The sequence below is a fragment of the Solanum tuberosum genome, unplaced genomic scaffold (assembly GCF_000226075.1).
Source record: "Solanum tuberosum cultivar DM 1-3 516 R44 unplaced genomic scaffold, SolTub_3.0 scf00158, whole genome shotgun sequence".
Taxonomy (NCBI): Eukaryota; Viridiplantae; Streptophyta; class Magnoliopsida; order Solanales; family Solanaceae; genus Solanum; species Solanum tuberosum.
In genome coordinates this window covers 899182-917640 of record NW_006239083.1, presented here as the reverse complement: position 1 = coordinate 917640, position 18459 = coordinate 899182, and the positions used below count along the sequence as shown (strand labels likewise).

Genomic DNA, 18459 nt, shown 5'->3' with positions numbered 1-18459 from the left:
ACCTTTCATACCACTTTGATGGACAAAATTACCTTCACATTTGAAGGACCATCTAAGAACCCATAATGTATATCCTTTTAATTACCACAATGATGACCATTAACATTTTACCACACTCATATTTATACATTCAACCACTTGCCATTTTTCAGACATATTATGCACTGCTACCACATTCACATAAGAGAATGGAGAAAATTAATTGGGCAAATTTCATGGCTTTTAGTCAAAAGTATATAACTTTATGTTAGTCATCATCATATCATCACTATAGTGCATTAAGATGTAAACCCAATGTCTTACCCATATAAAGATACCTTTGGTCATAAATCAATGGGACTTGAACCCAACTTCTTATTATCATGGTGCACCGAGACTTTACTCGATGTCTTACTCCCTTGGTGCGGTGAAACTTGAATTCACCGTCTTACCCTCAATCAATGTCTTAATAAACCAAATGCATTACCAAAAAATAAATATTGAATACCATAAATATAATCTGATTTGACTTAAAATTGAGTAAAAATGAAACAAAACTAATTAATTAGAACAACATAGTTAGGAACCATAATAAAATCTCAAGTTAAAATAAATTAAAACATTTTAATAGTCCCTCTCAATATTGTAATGAAGATTATCATAATTTACTAACCATTTTAAAAAAACCACAAAACAAGCTTTGTTAGTACAAATAATATATAGGATATGAAGTATATAGTGCAACCGAAAAGTTACTAGGATAATTCATAAAAATCAAGAAATACCTACCATTGATTCTTGACGGAGAATGAGCAATTCGTGCCGATAACGTGTTGTAAAACTAAAGCAAAATAAGACAGGAAATATAGAAGATGAAAACAATAGAAATAGGGAGACAAGAAATGAGAGCTTTTCTTATTATTCCAAGTCTTATGCCTCTATTTATAGTGTAATATAGAGGCATACAAAAGGTTAATCATAAACATGACATTAACATGAATATTATGGGGAGGTTATGGAAGTGAAAGGTTACAAGAATAATAGTTATAAAAGTGGAGGTTATGGAGGTTATGGTTATCTTCATAATGGAGGAAAGTAATGGAGTAACTTCTTGATGTAGTGGACATCCACAATATATTTTTTTATAACAGGAACATAGGGAGTATTGTTTATTTTGGCTCAACAAATTTTATGAATTTTATTATTTAAAATTAATGGTTGAACTAGGAATTCTAACAAGGAGCATGGAAAAATTAACAAGATATAATTTTTATTTGGGAAAATGCATAAGAACCCCCCCTAACCTATGCCCAAAATCTCAGAGATGCACTTATACTATACTAAAGTCCTATTACCCCCGAACTTATTTTTATAAATAATTTTTCTACCCCTTTTTCGGCCTATGTGGCACTATCTTGTGGGCCCAACGTGTGTTGACAATTTTTTCAAGCTATCTGGTTGATAGTGCTGACCCATTTTTTTATGGGCCAAAATATGGTCAGCCCAACTCACAAGTACGTGGGTTACGGGTTGTGCCGGGTCAACCCACTTTTTTAAAAGTATATTTTTATAATTTTTTAAAATCAAATTATAATTTAAAAATATTATCATAAATATCAACAAGACAATATTACATGGTGTTAGTGTTATTACTTGTTAATCAAATCCACAAATAAAATTATCTTTATAATATTTATTAAGTTTGATTTCAAGTGAAAATATAAATATATAAATAGAAATATTAACCTAATTGTTTTTCAATAATCATAATAAAACACAAACAATATTTCATAGGTTATGGCCTATGTAGCGATTCACTAGAATTTATAGAGAATTTTTATTTTATGAAGTACATAATTTATAAACATAATTTGAATTTAAATAAAACTTTAAATAGATTTTGAGTTTGGACTCTTGCTATTTTTAATACTCTATTTTATTTTTAGTTTTTAATTAATTTTTGTTTGACCCACGGCCCGGCCCTACCCATATTTTTCAAGCCTCACAAATCAGCAGATTTACCAAATCGTGCTAAAAAGCTCTTTCGTAAATGTGTTCCAAAAATCTTAGCTCAGCTCTATTAAATCACGGACTAGACCAGATCGGCCAACAAGCCTAACCCATATTGATTCCTACTCTCTTCCATAAATAAAAACTTTACTCAAATATCTTTATTTTTTGTATTGTTTTTGGTAAATAGAGAGACATTTTTATACATACTAAACAATTATTTTATTCGCATGCATGGTATTAATATTTTCGAACTTAATTAGATTATTACAAATCAAAGAGGAGATTATTTTATACTATAATTTCTTGCTTTATTTGCTAGTAGACGAAAAACATAATGACAGACTGATAGTGATGAAGTATCAGTTTTCTTTTCATCACATTTTATTTTGTTCGTATTATACTAAAAATAATTTTACTGATAAAATTTTAAAAAGATATTCATATCTTACATCCGATCCATGACTAGAGATATGAGAAATGATAGTCAAAATCTCTTAAATTATTTCGTTTCAATGACAAATTTAATTATTTTTTATAGTAACTTAGTGAATAAAAGGTATATATCTATTATCTACAACGATTAATTGAGCATAAATTTAGACAATTTCACAAGATTCAAGAACAAGTTTGGACATTTTCTCAATAAAAATAACTTGAGAGGTCTTAGTACACAACTTTATAACCTATGAGGAGAAAAGTGTAATTCCATCAAACTAGATGTGAGTCTTATGTAAATACCTAAGAAAATGAAATTCATCCTCCTAATTCCATCGAAATAGCCTAAACCCCTCAAAAACCTCTTCAAATTTTCAGTTAGAGTCCTGTTCATGGCGGCATTTCTTCGAGCATCTCGTAGATCACTTTTCTCGTCTTGTGGCATTCTATATTCTCACGGCCAACAATCCTCTCTCCATTCCAGCAAGCACATTTTCCAATTTTCCAGAAGTCACGCATCGCAGGCAATCCAAAAATCTCCGTTCGAATCAAACATACTCAGAATACTTCGCAATGAAATCGAGTATCAGTTGGATTACGCCCCTCCTCACCCGGTAAATTTTCAACGAACCTACTTTTAGTCGCGCAATTTATCTAATTTGGGAAGACAATGAATTTCCCCTTTTTTACTTTATTTTCAATCACGGAGTTATGACTGCTCTGCGTTTACTGATTTTATTGTTTTTTTCTCTTCTGGAAATTGAGGCTGAGTATTTTAATTTTGGGGTTTCCTAGTTATGTTGCAATATTTTTGGGAACATTCACATTACTTTTAAGTTTGGTTGGAGATTGTAGGAGAGTGTGGAGATAAGTGTGAAATTTAAAGGATTTTTAACTTGTCCTAAGGCAAATTATTGAGTAAATGAATAGTGTTGAGGCCTTTGTTATTGTTATTGTTATTGTTATTAATGGTATTGGTCCAAATGGAGCGAAATGGATATGAAGGATTCAGTAAAGCTGACTCGGACGTAAATGCAACTACTGGTATAGAACAACCAACTTTTTTTTTTTATATTTCACCATTGCATATTCATTATCAAGTACCAGAAAAGGTCAGATTGTGTGGTACACTTGATAGGGTCAACCAAGCTGGTTTTTTATGGCTTACGCCCAATTTGAAACTCTACTTGGCCCGACTTGAACTTTATTTGGTGGTCTTGTCATGAAGCTGTTGAATTAATTCCTGCTACCTATCAAGCTAGTTTGGTTTGCTTCAACCCCTAATGTCATGAGGTGGTTAAGATGAGCTAAGCATCCAAGGGTGTGACCTAGTGGTCAATGAAGTGGTTGAGAACCCTAAGGTTTCAGGTTCAAAACTCAGTGGAGACAAAAAAATACTAGGTGATTCTTTCCATGTCATATCCTTGGTGGACAGAGTTACGTGGTACCTATTGCAGGTGGGAGGTGGCAGGTATCCCGTGGAATTAGTTGAGGTGCGTGAAAGCTGGTCCGGACACCACGGTTATCAAAAAAAAAGATGAGCTAGTGACGTGCAAATCTTTAGGGGCTGGTGAAGAATATATAGGCAAATGAAATACTGAATACACATTATATTTTTTTATTTTTGTGGATATCATGGGAGAGAAACCCTCGAGAGTGGTTCAAAAGGTAATGATTCTCTGAATCTCTCTTTCTATTTGAAACCCTATGCCTGAAGCTATAATCTTAAGTTTATGCCATTGGACATTTTGGAGGCCAATAGAACGTAAGTGAGGCTGTATGATCAATTCAGGGACTAGTCACCTGTATATACTTTCTTTCGAATTAAGCCAATTGGTTTTCAAATGAACTTATCATTTGGTCGCTAAAGGTAGCTTTATCTTTAGACTGGTGTGCGATTGGTTCTGTATGCTTGTCTATTTATGTGTTTGATTGTCTTCAGGCATGTGCATATCTTTGATGTGTCTATGCTGTTTCATTCATCCACGTGCTTGGATATATGTCATTACAATGCAGATATAGTTCACTATCCTTGTTAGGAGAAATAAATTCTTATAACTGACAAATGTTTTTATGGTGTGGCTGTCGACTCGTTTAGTTGAATTGTTTACTACGAAAGGTGGACAGTTCTTTCAGCATCAATTGACTGCAAATTCAATTTTTCCATCCTTTGGTTTATTCTATCCAAAGAGAAAGGATATATTCCTTGTCGACGAATTTTCTTTTGTTATTCTGCAGTGCTTATTTATGCTATAAAAATCTCTACTAGCTTACCTGTCTTTCTGCATTTTGGCAAGGAAACTGTAAGATAGCTCTGTTATTTCTCTTAAGCCCTTTCTAATGTTCAATTCAATGGTGATATTTGCATCCGTATTGTTTCTCACGTTCTATGGTGGCTCTCTCCAGCCTGTTTCAAAGTTCAATACATTTATGGTGGAAGATCGGCCAGGAGAGCAGTGGGTTACTTTGAGAAGAAAATTTGGTGAGGATGAACATATCAAAATCGAGGCAACGATGATTGATGGAGCAATTAATGTTCCAAAAGCAAATGATGAGAATTTAGGGGAGGATGTGCGGCTTCACATAAGTGTGCTAGTTGACATATGGAAGGGTGAAGGTAGTGAGTTCTTGGAGTTCGTCTGTTCATCCTGGCCAAATTCCTTGGAAATTCAGAAAGTTTACTTACTCAGAAGCGACAGTTCTCGAGCTCAACCTTATATGGGCCCCAATGTTAAGTATGAGACATCTTCTTACTTTATTATATTGTGTATGCATTATACTTACACTGATCTATTTCACCAATTTAAAGAGTAAAATCCCCAAAATAAGAGAAAAGAAAAGGAGCTGAATTTCTTTCTTATTTCTCATTAAAGTTCTTTTTTTATTAAGTTTCTGCGGGCAGGGCCTTAAACATGATCCCTTTCATGTTTGAGGATGGTGATCAACTATCGTAAATCAGATCATCCTGATAGCACGCTATACTCTTCTTTAGAGAATAAAATAAAAGGAGTCGCAAGTTTTCTCTGGATATTGTCTACCTATTCATTCTGACATACTGTGTATGTTCATTATTTTGTTGCAGTTTCTTATGCTTGCTCCTGACTTTTTGATACTTCTTTGTGTTTTTTCTATCAGGGATTTGAACAGTGGCTTCCGAGATGGCCTAAACGAATTCCTAAAGGCAAGAGGGGTAGATGATGAACTTTCTGCATTCCTTCATGAATTTATGATGAATAAGGATAGAATTGAAGCAATTGGATGGTTGAGAAAAATCCAGTCTTTTATTGAAAATTAGAGGCACGTCTCTGCTCTCTCAATTTCTCTGTAAAATTGATCTATTATAACTTATGCTTAGCTTTGCTATGATTTTTTGCATGAGGTTTCTACTCTTCTTCTTACCTCTGTGTTTACCTACGCATCAATCCGAAAACTGGTTGATTCGTAGATGTTAAACGACGACATCATAAATATTGTTTCTCAAGTCATTAGGTACTTTGCAACCTTAAGTTGATGGACTTTCTCAGAGGTGAAAAATCTACTGACTCGGTAACTCTGATGGAAACCAAATTTGATATATTTTTTGCTTCAATTTGGGAATCAGAAGAGTGGCTGCAAACTAAATGGAATCAGACTTACCAACAAGGGTTGTGGTGGAGTGGTAAATACTCCTTCATCCTTAACCAAGAGGTCTCGGGTTCGAGCCTCCTTGGGTACGGAGTCGCCTTTGTTAGGGAGCGCTTTACCCCTCAATGGGACTTCCCGGTGCGAATCTGTTGAAGTAGGGATGGCAATGTGGTGGGGCAGGGCAGGCTTAGACATATGCGGGGTGGGGCGGGTTTAGGCATATGCGGGTTAAAACTAAATTTTCTAAGTTCAAAGCGGGTGCGGGGTAGTTGCGGGTTTGAAAAAACCCAATTCATTTATCTTTTTTGAGTTCTCATTTCTGTGTCTTTCTTGAGTCCTAGAAAAGAAAACTTACTAATTAATCAACATTATCCCAACATTTTTATGATTTGAGTCTAAACCTATTAATTATTTATGCCAAATATGACTTGATTAATCCAAAATCTAAAGTTGGTAGAGGTAATAAATAGAATTAAAATGGGTGATATTATTTAAGAGATTAAATGAGCAGTTAAAATAATGTCATTAATTTTTATTTTTTTAAGTTTATAAAGGACCATATACATTCAGTGATTTTATTCAAGGTCACTTGAATAAATTAGTAGTAGTTGAAATTTTCTACAGTTAATAACATTATACGAGGCTAATAACATAAGCATTGTAATTTGTAACTCAATATTATGTATTTTAGTTAGTTAACGAAATGAAGAAAAAAAATCTTACGTTGGGCGGGGTAGGGCGGGTCTATAATTTAAAAAATGGGTTGAATTTTTTGCGGGTTAAGCTCAACCAGCTCCGCCCCCTCCCCATTGCCATCCCTACATTGAAATTTTCAAAGTGGAGTGAGTAGCTCTTTCATTTGGATTTTGGAGTACTTGCTCTTCAGCTTCATTGCAAAACAATTTTCTTGCAAGAATATTAAAGGAGTAATCGGCTTGTAAGTTCACGCAGTCATAGGCATAGGCCTTTTTATGTACTGAGTATATATTTGACCGTTTGGTAATGAAATCATTTAGTTACCAAAAAAATAATAATCTTTGTTTCTAAATATAAACTCGATCCATGTATTTTATCTATCCATCTGGTTTTACGAGTATGTGAACTGTCAAATGTCTAATTTATAATCAGGAGGTCTGATTCACCTTAGAGATGAGCCAATTCTCAATATGTTACTGGCACAACTTTTCTGTTCAGTGCTTATAGTGATTAATTATCTAGCAAAGTACAAGCAAACGGTCAGCTGTGGTAATCAAAAGTTCAATTCAGCTGATCTCATGGACTTTGCCAAGCAACAGGTAGTGAATTTGTTCATATTAGCAGTGGCGGAGGGAGGATTTTCATCAAGGGGGTTCAAAAAATATTAATCACGTAAATAATATCCACAAATAAACGGGTCGAATCAGATATAAACGGGTCGGATAAAACGGTCGAATCAAGAAGAAATGGATTTTTTAATATTTGACTTTATAATTAGGGATTAAACTAATAAATCCTAAATTCCCAATCAGCGTTTTAATTTTTTAGAACTAAACATCATTTTCTGATTGCATTATTATTTATTTTGAAAAAATAAAACGCCTGAAATAAGCTGATAAACAAAATGCCTCTGCCCGGATTCAAACACGCGACCTCACGTGCAGTAGAGCAAATTCCTGAACCCCCAACGCCACTGAGCTACGCCTTTGGTGTATGTTCAGGGGTTCAATAGTATATATATACACATATATTCAAAATTTAATCTTATATATATAGTGTAATTTTTCGACGAAGGGGGTTCGGATGAACCCCCTTCATTGAACGTAGATCCGCCCCTGCATATTAGTAGCACTTTTTTGATGCATCTCTCTATTTACTTAGCTGTTTCAATCAAAAAATGTAGATGGACTATCTCTAGGGCAATCAATTTCCATTTTTTTCCAGGGAAGAGCACATAAATAAGAGGAGTGACGCTGATGAATTTATATTAACGTTTGTACTGGAGATGATCACAATGGGAGGCTTCAAGCTTAGAGTTCGAGCATGACTATAAAATTCTCACGAGTCAAGATAACATTCCCCAAAACCAATAGTACTTGACAGGTAAAACATTGTTTCTAAATTGGTGACAAAAGAAAGGGCACAAATATGGAAAAACACAACAGATGAGTCATATTAATAAGGAAACCATAGATTTCTAACCTAGCAATTCAATCATACTAACAAACTCAACTTTGCAACACAGATATAACAACTCACCTTTCTTTATAAAGAATGTTGATCAACTACACAACTTTTTTTATTATTAAACTAAGGGGCGGTACGTGAGATCATCTTCGTCACACGTTGCCTACAGACCCCAAAAGAAATCCTAAAGAGGGATCAAACCCATACATACTTCTCTATATATATACAAATCAATTTTTATTATGTATCTATCTATTGTCAGTACCCAGTACCCTTCCACAAGGTTCATTCTCTACTTCCTTCAGATCTGGGGACTGCCGATCTTGAATGTTATCTTCTGGATTGGTTTGTGTAGAAGGGGCTTCGGATCCAGCAATTGCCTCGAGAAATTATGATTGCCGAACTTGAATGTTATCTTCTTGATTGGCTTGTCTAGAAGAGGATTCGGATCCAGCAATTTTTTGTGTAGAAGGTACATTGAATCAATTTTCTTCTTCCTTGTCTTTGTTGTGTTGGCTACTTTGGATGAACTCTGCATAAAAGTGTGGTTCAAGAGCATGTCTACAGTCCAACGCGTGTTGGGATTCCTCAAAAGACCTTTTTCCAGAAAATTTTGAGCATCATTTGACAGCTTCAAGTTCTAAAACTTTGGTTCCTCAAACTCGATTTAGTCCAACACATCGTCACCATCTGCGTCTTCCCACAGTGTGTCCCTGTAATCAGCTCATAGATAGTGCAGCCAAGAGCCCAAATATCAACTTGTGGGCTATACTCAGTGTTAATCACAGATTCAGGTGCCATATACCTTTATGTGGTCCATGCCCTGTTCCACGGTCACAAAGAGCCCGAAATAAGCAATCTTGGCAGTTTTATCCCGCCGTACAAGGAGAATATTTCCAAGTTTGATGTCACAGTGAATGATTCCTTTATTGTGTATACAGTTGAGCCCTAAAAGAACATTCTTCGTGTGTTTCTTAACTTCAGACTCCGACAGTGAATTGCAGTTCTGAAGACGATCAGCAAGGCTTCCTCCTGAAGCATACTCGAGCAATAAGTTGTAAAGATTGACGTTATCTTCAAAAGAGACATTAGCTCCGAAACAGTGAACAATGTAAGGTGAATGTTTGAACATTTGGAGGATTTCGACTTCTTCTTTCAACGATTGAGAAGCACCGTAGTTGCATGATTTGAGGGCGATGAGAGATGGAAGAGTAACACCACGAAATAGTGCGTTGGAGGTAGAAGCTAACGAGACAACACCGAATCCACCTTGACCAAGAGTTGTGCCTCTCTTCCACAATAATCCCGCCATTGGAAATTAAGAATTGAATGTGCAGTATGTTTGTAGTATATTATTATAACAATACATTAGATAGTAATTTATAGATGATATGTTTCCCTTCCCTATACCAAAATGGATTCTTACAGTTTCTTAAAAGATGAAAATCCTCCAGAAAAAAGACGATCACATCTATATTTCCCTTACCAAATTTCTATTTTAATTTGGTTTAAAGGTTTGTTTCCTATTTTTTCCTTCTATACTATTCTTCTCCTGTGTTTTCCTATTCCTTCAGGATTAATTTAATTCAATTTCGTTTTTATTTTCCCAAATAAAATTTAAATTTATTCTTTATTAAAAAAACCCATGTATGGGTATGTTAGATCCTTCTAGTGAAGTTCATGTTTTTTTTTTAAGTTCACGGGTATTTTTGATTCTTCTCACACGTGAATTATTTTTTCACTTCTTTGATTCAACGAATAATTTGAGTTTGAATATCTCCTTTAAAAATCTATTTGCTTATCATTATTTGAAGTTCTTATTCTTATTTTATTTTAGTGTGAAAATATCAGAAACAAAAAGAAAGAATTGTAAATGGGAAAAAAATTAAGACTAATTTCTTGAGATTATATTGTAAATCAAATTTGATAATACTAGCACTCACAGCTCTCTAATTGTAGTTACTCCTAGTAACAAATTTATTATCCATTTCCAGTCCACTTGATGAACCTAAACTTCTTAATTCCTTCATAAATAGTTTTTAATTTCTAAGAAACTTAACCAAACATGCAATAACGTTTAAAATAAACTATGATGAAATAAAATATGCCAATTTTTTCAGGCAGTTGAAGAGAGAAATTTCAAAAAAAAAACAAACAGGATTTTGCTAATATTCTTATAAAAATAAAGCAATTAGCAGATACATAAGTGAAAGGAATGACAGATTCTTCAATGGCTTTCTTCGAATCGCCACCATTTCATCATCAAACGTGACTCTATCTGGAAAAAATCTCTGTACATTTTATATGTCTGTGAGAGCATATCAAAATTCTTCGATTTAATAGACTGACCTGAGTGATCGGCTTAATTATCCAGAATGTCACTCAACTAATAGAAATTCTCTTATCGAATAGGCCAGGGAAACCAAAGCTAGTACTCTAAAAGCACTACACAGTGTGGTAGGAGGAGTGACCAAGTTCGAAAAAAGGTAAAACAGGATCGTCCACCGCGAGAGTGAATAATCAAACATGCTCTTCAGTCTTCATCATTGTACAAATCATGTCTAGAAAGAATCAAGAAGTTGAATGAAATATTTCAAAGCATGTTATTTATTCTTCACTGGATTTTTGTCACAAAGTCTTTTTGGTGGCAAAGACAAACTTTTACCTGATATCAAATTTTGGTGTCAACCTTACCACAGGACATTTATAGTACTAGAGATAATCAAACAAGCTCTTCATCATATATAGTGTCACTCTGGCTTTTACTGCTAACAAATTATATATGCATTACACATTCTGAAACTTTGATATGTAGTGCAAGTGCTACTGCAACCTTCTGCTTCATCAGCTCTTTTCACCTCACTGGAAGTTTGTTTCATTAGTGAGGAAAAAAAAGTTTATATCTGGTAAACAAAAATGATAGGAAAACCTGAATTCATAATGCTGGCAAACTTTTAATTTACTTGAAACACATTACATCGGTGGGAAAATCATGTTTTATAACACAAATTTCAAATTGATTCGAGGTGGAAAAAGCCTGTTTCTAGATAGATCACTGAAAGATAATTCTGAAATTTAAATGACATAAGGCAAAAGAGTAGTACACTTGACACTAATAGATAACTTAAAAGAGAGCTGTGCAATTATTTTACTGTGGCAAAACAGCGATAATAATTTCTTTATAAAGAATGTTGATCAACTATACAACTTTTTTTTTATTATTAAACTAATAAGGAGAAGCACGTGAGGTCATCTTCGTCACACGTTGCCTACATACCCCAAAAGAAATCCTAAAGAGGGATCAAGCCCACACGTACCTTTTTGCAAATCAATTTTTATCTATGGATCTATTTATTGTCACAGTTACGCACCAATTCAGGTTCCATATACCTCTTTGTTCCCCTGATCATCAGTTTCCGTTTTTCTTTCATGCCCTGTTCAAAAGTCATGGAGAGCCCAAAATCAGCAATCTTGGCAGTTTCGTCTAATATTGTCAGGTTTGATGTCGCAGTGAATAATTCTATTGCTGTGAATGCAACTGAGCCCTAAAAGAACATTCTTTGTTTGTTTTTTAACTTCAAACTCCAGCAGTGAATTAAAGTTCCGAAGATGATTGGCAAGGCTTCCTCCGGATGCATAGGCTTCCTCCGGATGCATACTCCAACAATAAGTTGTAAAGGTCGATTTCATCTTTGAAGGAGAGATAAGCTCCAAAACAGCGAATAATGCAAGGAGAGTGTTTGAACATACCGAGAAATTCCTCCTCTTCTTTCAACGATTGAGAAGCACTATAGTCCCAAAAAATAAAGGTGACATAAATTTGGACATTGATTCCTCAGTACTACATTCGTACTTCAAATCGATCACATAAAATTGGACACATATAAATTCAAAGAAAACCTAGATCAATCGATCAGCTAGCAATAACTATAAGTTTGTTGAATGTAGATTTGGTTTAGACAGAGCAAAATATTTCATTTAGAGGGGACTGTATAAACTTTTGTAACAAGTGATAAAGCTTATAATAACAGTTTCTTTGTCAAAATTAGAAATTGAACACTAAAGTTGGACAAATAGAATTTACGTAAACTATAAGAAACATCAAACAGAAAGGACTAAGAAGCACTGAAGCAGGCACAAAACTCCTGATAGTGTTTTAAAAACTGAACCTGGCTAGTTAGTTTTGTCCACAAAATTAGCTGAAACTGTCCAATTCTTCAGAGCAGCATATCTTGTAAATGCGCGTTAGACTGCCAAGATTGTTGGTCCAACAATAATGTACTCTTACTTGCCCTAATTGCATCCGATATATTCTTCAAAGGCTCATGATCTAACAAGGCTTCTGTAAGGTCAGCAACAAAGCTGGATTCTTCTGTTTCACAAAGTGTCTCAAATTCTTCTTGTGGCGTTTGTCTTATCTCCAAAAATCTAAAGGATGGATCAGCAGCTCATTGTTCGGATTCATCAATACATCGACACCCATATATTCAGCCAAAGTATCATATATTTCAAGCATAGTTATATTTGACTTCACATTCGCAAAGTCAGGAATCACGGGTTGTTGAATTTGAGAAAAAGTATTTAGCCCCAACTGACCATTCTCTTCTCCGGGGGCCTCTTGAATTTGCACCTGATTGTTCCTGATAGCAGAGTTCCCACAACCAGATGGTAGTCCAACAAAGCTTGCAATACGGTCCTCATTAAAACCAAAGGACAATCTTGCTGCAGGTGTGCTGGTTCCTTAGGCAGATTATTTTCTGGCATTGTGTTCTCAAATTCCAAAACACCATTCCATTCACCAGCAGCCTCTTGAATTTGCACCTCAACATCATCAACTTCCATCGCTGGATTTTCAACGACATTGATAGGATGATTGATCATTCCATAATCCTCATTCCGCATAAGCGTTGTTTCAGGATCATCGTTTTCAAATAGCTCTTTGATCTTCTCTTCACCTGATGAAGCCTCTTGAATTTGCAGCATTGGTTCAACAATATTGATAGGAGTGACCTCCTTACATTCCTGATCCATCCGCGGCACAACAGAATTTACCCCTGAAATCACCTTTGTATCCATAACAGTTGTACTCACATTACTACTTCGAGAACAACTAGCAGAATTTTTTTCGGGCTTCGTTTTTATTGCACAAATACAATAATCTTTAAAATTAGAGTTTTCGAACTTTCTAAGAATAGCTTCACAAAAAGCATATTCCTTCATGAGCCACTTGCTATCATCAGGACAACACATGTTAGTATCATAATAGAGACTCTTCTTGAGCCCCATACTCAAAGACTTGTTATGTTTACTCACAACCATTTTCCCCTTATCTTGTTGCTTCCAAGTCCCAAGATTTTTACCCACAACTCTGCAAAATCTATCGTTAGTTTTCTTTTTTTTATGTCTAGGTGAAATGAAGTATCGAAAAATACTAGTGTCGCCATCATCTTCTCCTCCACAAGGACGCCCATAGCTATAAGTTAGCCAAGGTTCTTGTTTGTAAACATCACACTCGGTAATAAAACCATCGTCATGCAAATCTTTTTCAGCGATAAACCTGAGAAGGTATGTAAGAAACTCTGAATTCTCAGGACGAAATCAAAACCCTTCTTCTTCAAACTCCATCACTCTTGAATGAATTAAACTAATTTTATGAGTTGTGACTGTTTGGAAACAAAAAGTATAAAGTTGAACGCAATGGGGACAATTTAGGAATCCCATATTTATAAGTAGCTTCAATCCCCTTGCCTTGCTGGGAAACCCAATTGGTAATAACTTGGAAAAACTATATTTAGTAACTTTCCAGTTTTTTTCAACAAAAAAATAATATTTAGAAACTTGCGTTTTTTTTTCAACTTACAAGTTTCAATATTAAAACAATATTTAGAAACCCAATTCGTAAGAAATTAGGAAATAAAATATTTTCAAACTTACCATATTCGACAATTAAACAATATTTAAAAACTTACAATTTTTAATTTTTTTTTTAAACTTACAATTTTCAACAATGTGGCAACCAATTTAGAAACTAGGGATTTTCAATAGTAAAGCGATTTTTAGAAACTTACGTTTTTTTTTAATTACGATTTTCAACAATAAAACAATGTATTTTATTTATTCATCTATGGGAATAATCTTTTGTATTTTTACTAGTCCTGAGCACGTGTGTCCCTTACTAAGTTGTGTGGATTTATTGTAATGGTATAGATAAATTTATTCAAACACATGTGTTGCACCATGTGTATCCCCCATGCTAGTGAGTACAAATACTTTGGAAATATCATAATAAGCACGTGATAAGTTGCACAAAAATTGAAGATAAAAATACAAGCTCAAATAGTTGAATGATAAGTTTATTCAATTGATATTATTATCAATACAAGATACACCGACATACTGGAATTTTGTTGTTGAGTGAATTTAAAAAGGAATATTAGAACAAACTTCAATTATGCAATTCTTATAATCTATCAACTATTCAACTTTACAAAAGTTCCCTTTGTTTAATATATTAGTTTATGGACACGCGTGTTGCACGTGTGTCCCATGCAATATTTTACAAATTCATTAAGACAATTAAAATTCAATAAAAACATGCGTGTAATGAGAACAAAAATGCAACAATCTCAAATAAATGTTATGATAATAATTTTTTTTTTTATAGAAAATTAACTTAAAGAAGACTAATAGAGAAATATAAAAAAATAAACATAGAAGAGAAAAATAACATACACATCATTCTTAACACTTTAATCATAACATTATATAAATGGAAAAAGAAATACAAATTCGGTACATAATTTTCCAAGTTTTTGTCGACACCTTCTCTCATATCAAATCAAAATTCAAAATACTTCTCCATTGAGTCAAACTAAAGCATGAATCAAATAGAAAAATCACTTTATTTTCATGAAGTGATATATAATCAGACTAAGGTAGATATGTCATAAACTTTATATCAACTTTAGATGTTGATGACTTCACTACTTAAACTATAAAATGTAAAGAATAATTTTGGATGTGAGTTTATGAAATAAAAAAGATGAATTTATATAGATAAAAATAGAGGAATACCAAAAGATATCTTAAAGTTTTAAATTAAATATTTGAAGGTTTCAAAGGGCCAAAATAGATAAAAGAGAACAACTTTAAAAATATTAAATATATGCAATGTAACCTCCATTAAAATCTGGAAGAGTAAACAATCTTCCTTTGAACACTTGAACTTTCCATTTACTCAATGTAGTAATTGATTATCACTAATATTTAAACATGTAATTAACTAAATATTTATAATATTTTAATTTAGTGTTTGGGTAAAATGGTATTTCAACTTTCAACTTTTTTTTGTTCCCACTTTTAGTAATATGTGATGATATGATGATATGACATAACTCATAATTTAAATGTCGAGTGTGGTTTCAAAATATTTCTTACCTTTTTATATTTGCATACATATTAAAAAGTTGTTGTCGAATGAGAGTAATGTTTTGTAAAAGTTTTATAGAAATTCGATCAACATATGTCTTTCTTAAGATTACTAATAGATGATCATTGCAAATTTTGTTGTGTGCACCTACACTAAAGTAGTTATTATTAGTCTTAGACATAATAGTTGCTAAAATATTTATTTAATGTATATAAATCATAATTTTGTGTGTGTACCTTTTGTTTCTTTTGTCCCATTCAAAATTATTAGTTGTCATATGTATATTTGACCAAGAAAATAATTGTTAAATCATATTATGAAATATCAGATATAAAAAGTAACATATTTTATTTCTCAAAGTTTTCTTCCACCTATTTCATGAAGTTTAATCTTTTACTGCAAGTCATAGTGATTCATGTAATTATTGCAAATTTTTTTTGCTATTTTGGTGACTTTTTTAACTCTGTTAATAATCCCAACAAGGATGATTTGAAATTGATCTTTTCTTTTGTCCCTTTCTACATGCTTCTTCATATACTTTTTTGTTAGTAAACAAAATTTCTATTTCTGCCACTATTATTTGTAGGTTTTTTCCTGTTATAAGGGAGTCGAATTCAAATACATTAATTAAGCATCTTATGAAGTGTGTTTCATTCCTAAAAGTTTTTTTCCTCCTATTTCATGAATTTTAATCTTTTACTACAAGTCACAGTGATTCATGTAACTATTGCAATTTCTTTTTGCTATTTTGGTTACTTTTTTTAACTCTATTAAAAATTCCAACAAGGATGATTGAAAATTGATCTTCTCTTTTGTCCCTTTCTATAGACTTCTTCATATACTTTTTGGGAAAATTGTGTGTCGATTGTGCTATATTTGATAGCATACAACAACAATAAATATGTGATAACTAATACGGAACCAATGATGAAGTTTGTTGAAAGAACCAAACAAATTTCTCTCTTGCTTCCCACAATTAGTATATTATTCTGATTGTTTTATCTTAGGTACATACATCTTGTATGCCATTGCACTCTTCCTAAAATATTAGTATAAAGACAATTAGTTTAAAATTTTATTCAAGAAAATATTTTTTTAAAAATTTATTTATGATTAAAAAAAATCATGTACAGGTATGTTAGATCCTTCTAGTGAAGTTCATGTTTTTTTTAGTTCATGGGTATTTTTTTATTCTTCTCATACATGAATTATTTTTTCACTTCTTTGACTCAATAATTTGAGTTTTGAATATCTCCCTTAAAAATCTATTTGCTTATCATTATTTGAGGTTCTTATTCTTATTTCATTTAGTGTAAAAATATAAGAAATAAAAAGAAAAGAAGTGTAAATGAAGAAAAAGAAGAAGGTTATATTGTAAATCTACCGCGCGCAACTCTCTAATTGTAGTTGCTCCTAGTAAAAAAGTTATTATGCATTTCCAGTCAACTTGATGAACCCAAACTTCTTAATTCCTTCATAAACAAGGCAGATACATCGTAAATAGTTTTTAGTTTCTTAGAAATTAAACCAAACATGCAATAATGTTAAGTAAACTATGATCAAATAAAATATACCAATTTTTTCAGGCAGTTGATGAGAGAAAAATTTCAAAAAAGAACATGACTTTATTATTAATATTCTTATAAAAACAAAGCAATTAGCAGATACATAAGTGAAAGGAATGACAGATTCTTCAATGGCTTTCTTCGAATCGTCACCATTTCATCATCAAATGTGACTCTATCTGGGTCCGTTTCAAACTCAGATGGAAAAAATTTCTGTACATTTTATATGTCTGTGAGAAAGCATATCAAAATTCTTCAATTTAATAGAGTGACCGGCTTAATTATTCAGAACGTCAGTAGAAATTCTCTTATCGGATAAGCCATGGGACTCCAAAGCTAGTACTCTCAAGCGCTAGAGAGAGCACAGTGTGATAGGAGGGGTGGCCAATTAAGTTCAAAAAAAAGTTTGTTAAACAAAGGTAAAACAGGATTGTCAATCTGAGTACTGCTTCAATGTAGACTAGGTACCAGCAATCAGGCATATCAAAAACGCATTACATCAGTGGGATAATCATGTTTTATAACACAAATTTCAAATTGATCAAGAAATTGAAATGAGAGGCAAACTTTAAAATTGAAAGAGTAGCAGATGGATCATCATACAAATGAATTTGCAACAGAGTTTGCAGTTATTTGAAATTGAACTAGCATAAACGAGAGCTGTGCCATAATCTTAAATGTTTTAATACGGCGGTTTCATTTTACATATTATGACAGTTTTAAAAACTGCCATTTTAATACATGATAAATTATGACAGTTATAACAACCGCCAGTTTTAATTGCCACTATTACAACAGATATGTTAACCAAGAAACTACTTCTGTTTTGATACAAAAACACCCTGTTTTGATCAATTTCTTGAGTTTCATTAACAACTCGTGTTAATTTTTAACTACTAAAGTAATCTATTGAATTTGATAAAAACACCTGACGCGTATTAATTTTTAACATCCTTCTTACTATCATCTTCTGTTTTCAGAAAAGTTGAATGACAAACTAAAAGATAGTGTAATGACCTAGACCCGTAAGGTCATTTTTGATAATTTTGAATAGTCATTTATCTATAATTAATTAATTTGCGGGTAATTTGTTTATTATTAAAAATAATGGACCAAGTCTGAATTGTTAAAATAGGTTACTAGGAATTATTACTTTTAATATATAATTAATTTAGAAAAAAAAAAGAGGCGGAAGAAAAGCTAACCTAGACGTGCGACAGAAAGCAAAGAAGCAGGAAAATTCGAGTGGTT

The 18459-nt window shown here is 32.9% G+C and overlaps 1 protein-coding gene, 1 long non-coding RNA gene and 1 pseudogene across 2 annotated transcripts; 2 read left to right on the top strand and 1 right to left on the bottom strand.

Annotated features, from left to right (window-relative positions):
- Positions 1–2749: 2749 nt before the first annotated feature.
- Positions 2750–5825, top strand: LOC102578899 (uncharacterized protein At2g39795, mitochondrial). Its single transcript, XM_006353601.2, has 3 exons — positions 2750–3041; positions 4834–5162; positions 5563–5825. The coding sequence occupies exons 1-3, from the start codon at positions 2820–2822 to the stop codon at positions 5720–5722; spliced, it is 711 nt and encodes a 236-aa protein (XP_006353663.1). The 5' UTR covers positions 2750–2819; the 3' UTR covers positions 5723–5825.
- Positions 5826–6856: 1031 nt separating this feature from the next.
- Positions 6857–8654, top strand: LOC107061693 (uncharacterized). Its single transcript, XR_001474158.1, has 3 exons — positions 6857–7346; positions 7972–8130; positions 8570–8654. It is a non-coding gene; the product is annotated as an uncharacterized lncRNA (long non-coding RNA).
- A 42-nt stretch (positions 8655–8696) lies between these two features.
- LOC102595569 (mitogen-activated protein kinase kinase kinase 2-like) lies at positions 8697–9668 on the bottom strand (annotated as a pseudogene).
- Between the last annotated feature and the right edge of the window lie 8791 nt (positions 9669–18459).